The following is a 15,421-nucleotide window of genomic DNA, read 5'->3' as shown; positions in this document are numbered from 1 at the left end:
GCCCAAAAGTCACCCAGCTGACAATGGGCAGAGTTGGCATTCGAACCCATGACCTCTGACTCCAAATCCCGGGCTCTTTCTTTGAGAAGCAGTGTGGCTCAGTGGAAAGAGCCCGGGCTTTGGAGTCAGAGGTCAGGGGTTCAAATCCCAGCTCTGCCAGTTGTCAGCCGGGTAACTTTGGGCAAGCCACTTCTCTGGGCCTCAGTTCCCTCATCTGGAAAATGGGGATGAAGACTGTGAGCCCCCAGAGGGACAACCTGATCGCCTTGTAACCTCCCCAGTGCTTAGAACAGTGCTTTGCACATACTAAGCGCTTCACAAATACCATCATTATTTCCACTGGGCCACACTGCTTGTCCAGTACAGTGTCCGGCACCTAGTAAGCGCTTCACCAAGAGTGGGAAATGGGAGGGGAGGCGAGGAGCAGGGGCCAGGATCTATGCTATCTATGGATATTCCGGTATTTTCCTAAGCGCTTAGTCCAGTGCTGTGGTAGGGACCGTCTCTACATGTCGCCAACTTGTACTTCCCAAGCGCTTAGTACAGTGCTCTGCACACAGTAAGCGCTCAATAAATATGATTGAATGAATGCACACAGTAAGCACTCAATATATACGATTGAGTGAATGCTGCAGCTCCTATATAAATCTTTATTCTTAGACAAAAATAGATTTCTTTGCGGTGTTCATGGGGGCTGTGACGTCACTTCCGGTGGGCGCCCAGCAGGGCTTTGCTGATGAAATATGTGGCCTGGTGACGTCACCTCCGGCGGACGCCCAGCAGGACCTTGCTGATGAAAAGCGGTGCCCCGGTGACGTCACTTCCGGTGGGCGGCCGGCAGGACCTTATTGATGAAAGCGGTGGCGGGGGGGTGTCGGCGACGTCACTTCCGGCGTGAGCCCAGCAGGACCTCGCTGCTGAAAGCGCCCCCTGGCGGCGCGCCGGTGACGTCACTTCCGGTGGGCGCCCAGCAGGACCTTGCTGATGAAGGCGGTGATGGCGGCGGCCGGCTGCTCGGGGTCCAGCTCGGCGAAGAGGTGGCACACGTTCTCCGCCGGGGACCCCGCCTTCCGGGCCACGAAGCCGAAGACCCTCGGGGTGGCGGGGAGGGAAGGAAAGGAAAGGGGAGGTTCGACCGGCGACCCCCGCCGCCTCGGCCTGCTCCCCCCACCCTCCCATCCGGGGCTGACACTCACTTGGAAGTGGTGCCGTCCGCGTTGGTCCACCTAAGGGCGGCAAAGAGGGGCTGTGAGGAGCCTGCTCTGCGCCTGCGCAGAGCCTCGGGGCCGGTGGAGGGGGTGTGAGGCGGACTTCTGCGCCTGCGCAGAGCCCGAATCGGGGCGGGGCAGAAAGAGGTGCGAAGCTGAGTCCTGCGCCTGCGCAGAGCTCGAGGGCAGAAGGGGGTGTGAGGCTGTGCGCCTGCGCAGAGCCCGGGGGGCGGAGGAGGGTGTGAGGCTGTGCGCCTGCGCAGAGCCCGAGGGGCAGAAGAGGGTATGAGGGTCCAGCGCAGAGCCCGAGGGGCCGAAGGGGGTGTGAGGCTGAGCCCGAGGGGCAGAAAGAGATGTGAGGCTGAGTGCCTCCGCAGAGCTCGAGGGGCAGAAGGAGGTGTGAGGCTGAGGCCTGCACAGAGCCCGAGGGGCAGAAAGAGGTGTAAGGCTGAGGCCTGTGCAGAGCTCGAGGGCAGAAGGGGGTGTAAGGCTGAGCGCCTGCGCAGAGCTCGAGGGGCAGAAGAGGGTGTGAGGCTAAGTCCCTGCGTCTGCGCACAGCCGGAGGGGCAGAAGAAGGTGTGAGGCCGAGCCCCTGCGCCTGCGCAGAGTTTGAGGACCAGAAGAGGGTCCAGCCCGAGGGTTAGGAGAGCGACTGAGGCTGAGCGCCGGCGCAGAGCCTGAAGGCCAGAAGAGGGTGTGAGGCTGAGCGCCTGCGCAGAGCCCGAGGGGCAGAAGAGGGTGTGAGGCTGAGCCCAAGGGGCAGAAAGAGGTGTGTGGCTGAGTGCATGCGCAGAGCTCGAGGGCAGAAGGGGGTGTGAGGCTGAGCGCCTGCGCAGAGCTCGAGGGCAGAAGGGGGTGTGAGGCTGAGCGCCTGCGCAGAGCCCGAGGGGCAGAAGGGGGTATGCGGGTGCCCCCGCGCCTGCGCAGAGCCCGTGGGGCAGAAGAGGGTGTGAGGCTAAGCCCCTGCGTCTGCGCACAGCCCGAGGGGCAGAAGAAGGTGTGAGGCTGAGCCCCTGCGCCTGCGCACAGTCCGAGGGCCAGAAGAGGGTGTGAGGCTGAGCGCCTGCTCAGAGCCCGAGGGTTAGGAGAGGGGCTGAGTGCCTGCGCAGAGCCCGAGGGGCAGAAGAGGGTGTCTGCGCCTGCGCAGAGCCCGAGGGGCAGAAGAGGGTGTGAGGCTGAGCCCCTGCGCCTGCGCAGAGCCCGGGGGCCGGAAGAGGGTGTCTGCGCCCGCGCAGAGCTCGAGGGCAGAAGGGGGTGTGAGGCTGAGCGCCTGCGCAGAGCCCGAGGGGCAGAAGACGGTGTGCGGCTGAGTCCTGCGCCTGCGCAGAGCCCGGGGGGTTGGGGGGGGGGGGGCAGAAGGGGGTGTGAGGCTGAACACCCGCGCCTGCGCAAAGAGCCCCAAGCGGTCAGAGGGGGCTGTACTAACCGTCGGTCCTGGGGGTCGACGCTGCAGAAGGTGACGCTGCTCACGGGGTAGTGGCGGCGGAAGAAAAGCCTGCGGGGGAAAAAACGGTTCGCTTTTTCCTTTTCTTTTTTAAATGCTATTTGTTAAGGGCTTACTATGTGTCAAACACTGTTCTAACCGCTGGTGTAATAGTAATAATAATAGCATTTATTAAGCGTTTACTATGTGCAAAGCAATCAACGGTATTTGTTAAGCGCTTACCATGTGTCAAACACTGTTCTAACCGCTGGTGTAATAATAATAATAGCATTTATTAAGCGCTTACTATGTGCAAAGCAATCAACGGTATTTGTTAAGCGCTTACTATGTGTCAAACACTGTTCTAACCGCCGGTGTAATAGTAATAATAATAGCATTTATTAAGCGTTTACTATGTGCAAAGCAATCAACGGTATTTGTTAAGCGCTTACTATGTGTCAAACACTGTTCTAACCGCTGGTGTAATAGTAATAATAATAGCATTTATTAAGCGCTTACTATGTGCAAAGCAATCAACGGTATTTGTTAAGCGCTTACTATGTGTCAAACACTGTTCTAACCGCTGGTGTAATAATAATAATAGCATTTATTAAGCGCTTACTATGTGCAAAGCAATCAACGGTATTTGTTAAGCGCTTACTATGTGTCAAACACTGTTCTAACCGCTGGTGTAATAATAATAATAGCATTTATTAAGCGCTCACTATGTGCAAAGCAATCAACGGTATTTGTTAAGCGCTTACTATGTGTCAAACACTGTTCTAACCGCTGGTGTAATAATAACAATAGCATTTATTAAGCGCTTACTATGTGCAAAGCAATCAACGGTATTTGTTAAGCGCTTACTATGTGTCAAACACTGTTCTAACCGCTGGTGTAATAGTAATAATAATAGCATTTATTAAGCGCTTACTATGTGCAAAGCAATCAACGGTATTTGTTAAGCGCTTACTATGTGTCAAACACTGTTCTAACCGCTGGTGTAATAGTAATAATAGCATTTATTAAGCGCTTACTATGTGCAAAGCAATCAACGGTATTTGTTAAGCGCTTACTATGTGTCAAACACTGTTCTAACCGCTGGTGTAATAATAATAATAGCATTTATTAAGCGCTCACTATGTGCAAAGCAATCAACGGTATTTGTTAAGCGCTTACTATGTGTCAAACACTGTTCTAACCGCTGGTGTAATAATAACAATAGCATTTATTAAGCGCTTACTATGTGCAAAGCAATCAACGGTATTTGTTAAGCGCTTACTATGTGTCAAACACTGTTCTAACCGCTGGTGTAATAGTAATAATAATAGCATTTATTAAGCGTTTACTATGTGCAAAGCAATCAACGGTATTTGTTAAGCGCTTACTATGTGTCAAACACTGTTCTAACCGCTGGTGTAATAGTAATAATAATAGCATTTATTAAGCGCTTACTATGTGCAAAGCAATCAACGGTATTTGTTAAGCGCTTACTATGTGTCAAACACTGTTCTAACCGCTGGTGTAATAATAACAATAGCATTTATTAAGCGCTTACTATGTGCAAAGCAATCAACGGTATTTGTTAAGCGCTTACTATGTGTCAAACACTGTTCTAACCGCTGGTGTAATAATAATAATAGCATTTATTAAGCGCTTACTATGTGCAAAGCAATCAACGGTATTTGTTAAGCGCTTACTATGTGTCAAACACTGTTCTAACCGCTGGTGTAATAATAACAATAGCATTTATTAAGCGCTTACTATGTGCAAAGCAATCAACGGTATTTGTTAAGCGCTTACTATGTGTCAAACACTGTTCTAACCGCTGGTGTAATAATAATAATAGCATTTATTAAGCGCTTACTATGTGCAAAGCAATCAACGGTATTTGTTAAGCGCTTACTATGTGTCAAACACTGTTCTAACCGCTGGTGTAATAATAACAATAGCATTTATTAAGCGCTTACTATGTGCAAAGCAATCAACGGTATTTGTTAAGCGCTTACTATGTGTCAAACACTGTTCTAACCGCTGGTGTAATAGTAATAATAATAGCATTTATTAAGCGTTTACTATGTGCAAAGCAATCAACGGTATTTGTTAAGGGCTTACTATGTGTCAAACACTGTTCTAACCGCTGGTGTAATAATAATAATAATAGCATTTATTAAGCGCTTACTATGTGCAAAGCAATCAACGGTATTTGTTAAGGGCTTACTATGTGTCAAACACTGTTCTAACCGCTGGTGTAATAATAATAATAGCATTTATTAAGCGCTTACTATGTGCAAAGCAATCAATGGTATTTGTTAAGCACTTACAAACACTGTCCTAATTGCTGGTGTAATAATAATAATAATAGCATTTATTAAGCGCTTACTCTGCAATCAATCAATCGTATTTATTGAGCGCTTACTGTGTGCAGAGCACTGTACTAAGCGCTTGGGAAGTCCAAGTTGGCAATATGTAGAGACAGTCCCTGCCCAACAGTGGGCTTACAGTCTAGAAGGGGGAGACAGAGAACAAAACCAAACATACTCACAAAATAAAATAAATAGAATAGATATGTACAAGTAAAATACAAGTAAAGCACTGTTCTAAGCGCTGGAGGGGTTACAAGGTGATCCCGTTGTCCCCCTTGGGGCTCACAGTCTTCATCCCCATTTTACGGATGAGGGAACTGAGGCCCAGAGAAGTGAAGCGACTTGCCTAAAGTCACCCAGCTGACAGTTGGCGGATCCGGGATTTGAACCCATGACCTCCGACTCCCAACGTGGGGCTCTTTCCACCGAGCCCCGCTGCTTCTATTTAATTAGGTTTTTCATGGTAAGAGGTCGTCTTTACTGTAAAATAGGGACTGACTTGTACTTCCCAAGCGCTTAGTACAGTCCCTTCTAGACTGTGAGCCCACTGTTGGGAAGGGACCGTCTCTATATGTTGCCAACTTGGACTTCCCAAGCGCTTAGTACAGTGCTCTGCACACAGTAAGTGCTCAATAAATACGATTGATTGATTGATACAGTGCTCTGCACACAATAATAATAATAATAATGGCGGCATTTGTTAAGTGCTTACTATGTGCAAAACACTGTTCTAAGCACTGGGAAGGATACAAGATGATCAGGTTGTCCCACTTGGGGCTCACAGTCTTCATCCCCATTTTCCAGATGAGGTAACTGAGGCCCAGAGAAGTTAAGTGACTTGCCCAAAGTCACACAGCTGACAATTGGCAGAGCCGGGATTTGAACCCATGACCTCTGACTCCAAAGCCCGGGCTCTTTCCAATGAGCCACGCTGCTTCTCTAGCGCTTAATAAGCGCTCAATAAATACGATTGAATGAATGAATGACTACGAGCCCCACGTGGGACAGCCTGATTCCCCTGTATCTCCCCCCAGTGCTTAGAGCAGTGCTCGGCACATAGCACTTAACAAATACCATCATTATTATTATTTAGTGCTCACTGTGTGCAGAGCACTGTACTGAGCGCTTGGGAGAGTACAATATAACAAAGTTTGTAGATGTGTTCCCTGCTCACAACGAGCTTACAGTCTAGAGGGGGAGGTGGGCATTAATATAAATAAATACGTTGCCAACTTGTACTTCCCAAGCGCTTAGTACAGTGCTCTGCACACAGTAAGCGCTCAATAAATACGATTGAATGAATAAATTTACGGATATGGACGGGCTGTGGGGCTGAGAGAGGGGTGATGTGCCACGCATTGTACTAAGCGCTCGGGGTAGATACAAGGTGGGATGTGGCCTGTCCCGCATGGGGCTTACAGTCTAAGTAGGAGGGAGAAGGGGAGAACTGAGGCCCAGAGAATAATAATTGTGGTATTTGTTAAGCGCTTGCTATGTGCCAGGCACTGTATTAACCGCTGGGGTGGGTAATAATAATAATAATAATAATGGTATTTGCTAAGCGCTTACTATGTGCCAGGCACTGTATTAAGTGCTGGGGTGGGTAACAATCATAATAATGGTATTTGTTAAGTGCTTACTATATGCCAGGCACTGTATTAAGCGCTGGGGTGGGTAATAATCATAATAATGGTATTTGTTAAGCGCTTACTATATGCCAGGCACTGTATTAAGCGCTGGGGTGGGTAATAATAATGGTATTTTTTTAAGGCCCAGAGAATAATAATAATTGTGGTATTTGTTAAGCGCTTACTATGTGCCAGGCACTGTATTAACCGCTGGGGTGGGTAATTATAATAATGGTATTTACTAAGTGCTTACTATGTGCCAGGCACTGTATTAAGCACTGGGGTGGATAATAATAATAATAATGGTATTTTGTTAAGGCCCAGAGAATAATAATAATTGTGGTATTTGTTAAGCGCTTACTATGTGCCAGGCACTGTATTAACCGCTGGGGTGGGTAATAATAATAATGGTATTTGCTAAGCGCTTACTATGTGCCAGGCACTGTATTAAGCACTGGGGTGGGTAATAATCATAATAATGGTATTTGTTAAGCGCTTACTATGTGCCAGGCACTGTATTAAGCGCTGGGGTGGGTAATAATCATAATAATGGTATTTGTTAAGCGCTTACTATATGCCAGGCACTGTATTAAGCGCTGGGGTGGGTAATAATCATAATAATGGTATTTGTTAAGTACTTACTATATGCCAGGCACTGTATTAAGCGCTGGGGTGGGTAATATAATAATGGTATTTGTTAAGCACTTACTATATGCCAGGCACTGTATTAAGCGCTGGGGTGGGTAATAATCATAATAATGGTATTCGTTAAGCACTTACTATATACCTGTATATATGTGTATATGTTTGTACATATTTATTACTCTATTTGTACATATCTATTCTATTTATTTTATTTTGCTAGTATGTTTAGTTTTGTTCTCTGTCTCCCCCTTTTAGACTGTGAGCCCGCAGTTGGGTAGGGACTGTCTCTATATGTTGCCATCTTGTACTTCCCAAGCGCTTAGTACAGTGCTCTGCACACAGTAAGTGCTCAATAAATACTATTGATTGATTGACTGATTGATTGATTGCCAAGCACTGTTCTAAGCACAGGGGTAGATACAAGGTAATCGGGCCGTCCCACGGGGGGCCCACAGTCTTCATCCCCATTTTCCAGATGAGGGAACCGAGGCCCAGAGAAGGGAAGTGACTCGCCCAAAGTCACACAGCCAAGTGGCAGGGCCGGGATTCGAACCCACCACCTCTGACCCCCAAGCCCGGGCTCTTCCCCCTAAGCCGCGCTGCTCTAGGGTTGGGGACGGTCCCCGTCCTAGGTGGGGCTCCCGGTCTCGACCCTTTTAGACTGTGAGCCCACTGTTGGGTAGGGACTGTCTCTATGTGATGCCAATTTGTACTTCCCAAGCGCTTAGTACAGTGCTCTGCACATAGTAAGCGCTCAATAAATACGATTGATTGATTGATTGACCCCCCCATTTTACAGGTGAGGTCACCGAGGCACGGAGAAGGAAAGTGACTTATCTAAGGCCGCACCACAGAGAAGGCAAGTGACTTACCCAAGGTCACACCACAGAGAAGGGGGGGAAAGCCTGGCTAGCGGGGTGGGGGCTTGGAGAGGGGGCTCCCCCGCGGGCCCCTCGCACTCACTTCCGCTGGCTGTCGGTCAGCGTGATGCCCTGGGCGGTCACTTTGAAGTGGACGGGGGTGGCCGGGGGTCGGGGGCTGCGGTCCAGGATGGCGGCTCCGGCCCGGCCCACGGCCTGGGGCCCCGTCAGTGACTCAGTTTCCACCGATCCCAGGTAGAGCACGGAGCAGGCTGGAGGGGGCGGAGGGCCTGAGCCGGCCGGGCGGGGGTCCGCCGGGGACGGCCCCCCTCCCCGCCGGACCTCCTCCTCTGCCCTCTCCCCGACAAGCACCTCCGTACGGCGCTAGGCGCTCAGTACAGTGCTCTGCACACAGTAAGCGCTCAGTAGATACCACCCTGGAGAGGTGGGGGGGATGGTTCCTACCTGCCCCCTGGCGCAGCAGGTCAGCGGCCGTACTCATGTTGGTCACCACGGGCACCTCAGGGCTGTCGTCCAGAGGGTCTGGGGGCGGAGGAGAAACGGGGGGGGTCGTATTATTATTATTAATAGAGTGGCATTTATTAAGCGCTTACTATGTGCCAAGCACTGGGAGAGAACAGGGGATAATCACGATGACATTTATTAAGCGCTTACTGCGCGCACCGTTCTAAGCGCTGGGGAGGTTACGAGGTGATCAGGTTGTCCCCCGTGGTGCTCACAGTCTTCATCCCCATTTTACAGACGAGAGAACTGAGGCCCAGAGAATGATGATGATGGCGTTTATTAAGCGCTTACTATGTGCAAAGCACTGTTCTAAGCGCTGGGAGGATACAAGGTGATGAGGTTGGCCCACGTGGGGCTCACAGTCTTCATCCCCATTCTACAGATGGGGGAACTGAGGCCCAGAGAAGTGAAGTGACTTGCCCAAAGTCACCCAGCTGACAAGTGGCCGAGCCGGGATTTGAACCCACGACCTCTGACTCCAAAGCCCGGGCTCTTTCCACTGAGCCACGCTGCTTCTCTGGGGATGAGTTGGGTGTAGGTGGAGGGAGGTTGTTATGGTATTTGGTAAGCGCGTACTACGTACCAGGCACTGTATTAAGCGCCGGGTTGGATACAAGCAAATCGGGTTGGATTCAATCCCTGTCCCCCGTGGGGCTCACTGTCTCAATCCCCATTTTCTGGTCACCCCATCCAACTGCCACCGTCTAGGTGGAGGGGGGTTATTATGGTATTTGGTAAGCGCTTACCACGTACCAGGCACTGTATTAAGCACCGGGTTGGATACAAGCAAATCGGGGTTGGACTCAATCCCTGTCCCCCGTGGGGCTCACTGTCTCAATCCCCATTTCCTCGTCACCCCCCCCAAGTGCCACCGTCTAGGTGGAGGGAGGTCATTATGGTATTTGGTAAGCGCTTACTACGTACCAGGCACTGTATTAAGCGCCGGGTTGGATACAAGCAAATCGGGTTGGACTCAATCCCTGTCCCACGTGGGGCTCGCTGTCTCGATCCCCATTTCCTGGTCACCCCCCCAAGTGCCACCGTCTAGGTGGAGGGAGGTTATTATGGTACTTGGTAAGCGCTTACTACGTACCAGGCACTGTATTAAGCGCCGGGTTGGATACAAGCAAATCGGGTTGGACCCAATCCGTGTCCCATTTGGGGCTCACTGTCTCAATCCCCATTTTCTGGTCACCCCACCAACTGCCACCATCTAGGTGGAGGGAGGTTATTATGGTATTTGGTAAGCGCTTACTACGTACCCGGCACTGTATTAAGCGCCGGGTTGGATACAGGCAAATCGGGGTTGGACCCAATCCCTGTCCCACGTGGGGCTCACTGTCTCAATCCCCATTTTCTGGTCACCCCACCAACTGCCACCATCTAGGTGGAGGGAGGTTATTATGGTATTTGGTAAGCGCTTACTACGTACCCGGCACTGTATTAAGCGCCGGGTTGGATACAAGCAAATCGGGTTGGACTCGATCCCTATCCCACGTGGGGCTCACTGTCTCAATCCCCACTTTCAGGTCACCCCCCTAACTGCCACTGTCCCCTTCTAGACTGTAAGCTCACTGTGGGCAGGGAATGCGTCTGTTATATTGTCATTAATAACAATAATCGTATATTACATATTTACTATTCCATTTATTTTATTTTATCATGTTTTGTTTCGTTGTCCGTCCTCCCCTTCTAGACTGTGAGCCCGCTGTTGGGTCGGGACCGTCTCTCGATGTTGCCAACTTGGACTTCCCGGGCGCTTAGTCCAGTGCTCTGCACACAGTAAGCGCTCAATAAATACGATTGATGATGATGATGATAATAATAATAATGGCATTTATTAAGCGCTTACTATGTGCAAAGCACTGTTCTAAGCGCCGAGGAGGTTACAAGGTGATGAGGTTGGCCCACGAGGGGCTCACAGTCTTAATCTTAATTAGACTGTGAGCCCACTGTTGCCAACTTGTCCTTCCCAAGCGCCTAGTCCAGTGCTCTGCACACAGCAAGCGCTCAACAAATACGATGGATTAATCCCCATTTTACAGATGAGGTCACTGAGGCCCAGGGAAGTGAAGTGACTTGCCCAAAGTCACACAGCTGACAATTGGCGGAGTCGGGATATGAACCCATGACCTCTGGCTCCAAAGCCCGGGCTGTGTCCACTGAGCCACGCTGCTTCTCCAATAAATAAATAAGAGTAATAATGATGATGACCGTCTCTAGATGTTGCCAACCTGGACTTCCCAGGCGCTTAGTCCAGTGCTCTGCACTGTAAGTAGTAGTAAGCGCTCAATAAATACGATTGAATGAATGAATGAATGAATAAAAGCCCCACTAATAATGATGGCATTTGTTAAGCACTTTCCTGCGTGCCAGGCGCTGTACTAAGCGTCGGGGTGGGTACAGACAAATTCATTCATTCAGTCGTATTTATTGAGCGCTTACTGTGTGCAGAGCACTGTACTAAGCGCTTGGGAAGTACAAGCATATAGAGACGGTCCCTACCCAACAGCGGGCGCGGGGGCCCGCCGTCTCAATCCCCATTTTCCCGACCTGAGGCCCAGGAGAGCGCCAGGCGCCGGGATTATCCCAGGCTCCTCCGGTCGTATCCCCGGTCGCCACGTCGTCCTCTCCCAAGCGCTTAGCACACGGTGAGCGCTCAGCGGGTCCGACCAGCGGCCCGCAGCAGTCGGGGAGAGGGCTCTGACCTTTGCTGGGGATGCGCAGGCGGCAGGGGAGGGAGATGGGTGAGATGCTGTGCTGGGAGACCAGGGCGGGCAGGGAGCCTGGGGAAGGGCAGGGGGGTCAGGGGGTTCACCCCAAGGTGACGCCCCCCAAACCCCCCGCCGGACCCCCGCCGGACCCCCGCCGGCCCATCCCGGGCCCTGACCGAAGTACGGCTCGCTGGCGCAGCCCTTGATCTTCACGCCCCGCGGCCCCGTCTCGATGAGGAAGTGGCGCACCAGCTGCTCCAGCGGGTCCCCTGGGCCGGCGGGGGTCAAAGGTCAGTAATAACAACAGCAGCGATGGCATTCATCATCATCATCATCATCATCATCAATCGTATTTATTGAGCGCTTACTGTGTGCAGAGCATGTAACGCAATAACAGCCCACTGTTGGGTAGGGACTGTCTCTAGATGTTGCCGATTTGTACTCCCCAAGCGCTTAGTACAGTGCTCTGCACATAGTAAGCGCTCAGTAAATACGATTGATGATGATGATGATGATAATGGCATTTGTTAAGCGCTTGCTATGTGCCGAGCACTGTTCCCAGCGCTGGTGGGGGGGATGCAAGGTGATCAGGTTGTCCCACGGGGGGCTCACAGTCTTCATCTTTTAGACTGTGAGCCCACTGTTGGGTCCAGGGCTCTGCACACAGGAAGCGCTCAATAAATACGATTGAATGAATGAATCAGCATCATCAATCGTATTTATTGAGCGCTTACTGTGTGCAGAGCATGTAACGTAATCATGGCATTTGTTAAGCGCTTACTATGTGCCGAGCACTGTTCTCAGCGCTGTGGGGGGGGATGCAAGGTGAGCAGGTTATCCACGGGGGGCTCACAGTCTTCATCTTTTAGACTGTGAGCCCAGTGTTCATCATCATCATCAATCGTATTTATTGAGCGCTTACTATGTGCAGAGCACTGTACTAAGCGCTTGGGAAGTACAAATTGGCAACATCTAGAGACAGTCCCTACCCAACAGTGGGCTCACAGTCTAAAAGGGGGAGACAGAGAACAAAGCCAAACATACTAACAAAAGAAAATAAATAGAATAGATATGTACAAGTAAAATAAATAAATAGAGTAATAAATCTGTACAATATGTACCACTGTTGGGTCCAGTGCTCTGCACACAGGAAGCGCTCAATAAATACGATTGAATGAATGAATGAATCAGCATCATCATCAATCGTATTTATTGAGCGCTTACTGTGTGCAGAGCATGTAACGTAATCATGGCATTTGTTAAGCGCTTACTATGTGCCGAGCACTGTTCTCAGCACTGGGAGGGGATGCAAGGTGATCAGGTTGTCCCACGGGGGGCTCACAGTCTTCATCTTTTAGCCTGTGAGCCCACTGTTGGGTCCAGTGCTCTGCACACAGTAAGCGCTCAATAAATACGAGTGAAGGAATGAATGAATCATCATCATCAATCGTATTTATTGAGCGCTTACTGTGTGCAGAGCACTGTACACAGAGCACTGTACTAAGCGCTTGGGAAGTACAAGTTGGCAACATACAGAGACAGTCCCTACCCAACAGTGGGCTCACAGTCTAAAAGGGGGAGAATTACTGTGTTTGTTTTACTTGTACATATTTATTTATTTCATTTTGTTAATATGTTTTATTTTGTTCCCTGTCCCCCCCTTCTTGTCCTTCTTGTCCTTGTCCTTCCCAAGCGCTTAGCGCTCAATAAATACAATTGATGATGATGATGACTTAAATGCGGAATCTCCATTTTACAGCTGAGGGACCTGAGGCCCAGAGAAGTGAGGCAAATGGCAGAGCAGGGATTCAAACCCAGGTCATCGGGCCTTCCGGCTCCTGCTTTTCCTGGGCCTCAGTTTCTCCAACTGCCAAATGATGTTTCAGAGAAGCATCGTGGCTCAGTGGAAAGAGCCCGGGCTTAGGAGTCAGAGGTCTTGGGTTCAAATCCCGGCTCTGCCGGTTGTCAGCTGGGTGACTTCGGGCAAGTCACTTTACTTCTCTGGGCCTCAGTTACCTCAACTGTCAAATGGGGATGAAGACTGTGAGCCCCCCTTTGGGACAACCTGATCACCTTGTAACCTCCCCAGCGCTTAGAACAGTGCTTTGCACATCAATCAATCAATCGTATTTATTGAGCGCTTACTATGTGCAGAGCACTGTACTAAGCGCTTGGGAAGTACAAATTGGCAACACATAGAGACAGTCCCTACCCAACAGTGGGCTCACAGTCTAAAAGGGGGAGACAGAGAACAGAACCAAACATACCAACAAAATAAAATAAATAGGATAGAAATGTACAAGCAAAATAAATAAGTAAATAAATAAATAGAGTAATAAATCTGTACAACCATATATACATCTATCCAGGTGCTGTGGGGAAGGGAAGGAGGTAAGATGGGGGGATGGAGAGGGGGACGAGGAGGAGAGGAAGGAAGGGGCTCAGTCTGGGAGTACACAGTACTTAGTACTTAGTACATAGTACTTAGTACATAGTACATAGTACTTAGGGATTTGAGTACATAGCGCTTACATAGTAAGCGCTTAATAAATGCCATTATTATTATTATTATTATTATCATTATTATTATTATTATTGTTAATCCCCATTTTACAGATGAGGGAACTGAGGCTCAGAAAAGTGAAGTGACTTGCCCAAGGTCACAGAGCAGACATGTGGCGGAGCTGGGATTCGAACCCATGACCTCTGACTCCCAAGCCCGGGCTCTTTCCACTGAGCCCCGCTGCTTCTCTGAATTAAGCGCCTGCTATGTGCGAAGCGCCGCTCTAAGCGCTGGGGAGGTTACGAGGCGATCGGGTCATCCCGTGGGGGCGGGGGGAGGGGTCTGCGGTCTTCATCCCCATTTTGCAGATGAGGTCACCGAGGCCCAGAGAAGTGAAGTGACTTGCCCAAAGTCACCCTGCCCAACAAGGGGCACCGTCCCAGCTCCGCCCCTTCACTCAGGGCAGTCGGGAGAGTCTGTGAGCCCGCCGTTGGGTAGGGACCGTCTCTAGATGTTGCCAACTTGGACTTCCCAAGCGCTTAGTACAGTGCTCTGCACACAGTAAGCGCTCAATAAATACGCTTGAATGAGTGAATGAATGAGAGGGAGGCGGAGAAAGCCAAACTTTATCCAGAAAGGCCCCCACCCCGGCCCCTTTCCTGGTATTTGTTAGTACTAATGATGGTATTTGTTAATAACGATGGCATTTATTAAGCGCTTACTACGTGCAAAGCACTGTGCTAAGCGCTGGGGAGGTCCCAAGGTGATCAGGTTGTCCCCCGTGGGGCTCACGGTCTTGATCCCCATTTTACAGATGAGGGCACTGAGGCCCAGAGAAGTGAAGTGACGACTGGCCCAAAGTCACACAGCTGACGAGTGGCGGAGCTGGGATTTGAACCCATGACCTCTGACTCCCAAGCCCGTGCTCTTTAATAACAATAATAATGATGGCATCAGTTAAGCGCTTACTATGTGCAAAGCACTGTTCTAAGCGCTGGGGAGGTTACAAGGTGATCAAGTTGTCCCACGGGGGGCTCACAGTCTTAATCCCCCATTTTACAGATGAGGTGACTGAGGCCCAGAGAAGTGAAGCGACTTGCCCAAAGTCACCCAGCTGACAATTGGCGGAGCTGGGATTTGAACCCATGACCTCTGACTCCAAAGCCCGGGCTCTTTCCACTGAGCCACGCTGCTTCTCTGCCTTGTTAAGCGCTTACTATGTGCAAAGCACTATTCTAAGCGCCGGGGAGGTTACAAGGTGATCGGGTCGTCCCACGGGGGGCTCTCGGTCTGCATCCCCATTTTCCAGATGAGGCCACCGAGGCCCAGAGAATAATAACGAGGGCATTGATTAAGCGCTTACTATGTGCCAAGCACTGTTCTAAGCGCTGGGGAATTTACAAGGTGATCAGGTTGTCCCACAGCGGGCGGGGGGGGGGGGGGGGCTCCCAGTCTTCATCCCCGTTTTCCAGAGGAGGGAACTGAGGCCCAGGGAAGTGAAGCTTCTAGACTGTGAGCCCACTGTTGGGTAGGGACTGTCTCTATATGT

The 15,421-nt window shown here is 50.3% G+C and overlaps 1 protein-coding gene across 5 annotated transcripts in view; it reads right to left on the bottom strand.

The window, feature by feature from the left end:
* Nucleotides 1-618: 618 nt before the first annotated feature.
* TNS2 (tensin 2) overlaps nucleotides 619-15,421 on the bottom strand; it is a 65,609-nt gene continuing 50,806 nt past the window's right edge. For all 5 annotated transcript variants that reach the window (XM_038752105.1, XM_038752106.1, XM_038752107.1 and 2 more), the window contains 7 exons: nucleotides 11,546-11,638; nucleotides 11,364-11,441; nucleotides 8,596-8,673; nucleotides 8,234-8,402; nucleotides 2,635-2,703; nucleotides 1,197-1,226; nucleotides 619-1,092 (listed from right to left, as the gene is read on the bottom strand). In XM_038752105.1, coding sequence (XP_038608033.1) covers nucleotides 951-1,092; nucleotides 1,197-1,226; nucleotides 2,635-2,703; nucleotides 8,234-8,402; nucleotides 8,596-8,673; nucleotides 11,364-11,441; nucleotides 11,546-11,638 — 659 coding nt within the window. In that variant the 3' untranslated portion in view covers nucleotides 619-950. The remainder of the gene's footprint in view (nucleotides 1,093-1,196; nucleotides 1,227-2,634; nucleotides 2,704-8,233; nucleotides 8,403-8,595; nucleotides 8,674-11,363; nucleotides 11,442-11,545; nucleotides 11,639-15,421) is intronic.

This window comes from Tachyglossus aculeatus, chromosome 10 (genome assembly GCF_015852505.1).
Source record: "Tachyglossus aculeatus isolate mTacAcu1 chromosome 10, mTacAcu1.pri, whole genome shotgun sequence".
Taxonomy (NCBI): Eukaryota; Metazoa; Chordata; class Mammalia; order Monotremata; family Tachyglossidae; genus Tachyglossus; species Tachyglossus aculeatus.
This window is presented reverse-complemented; position numbering and strand designations above follow the sequence as displayed.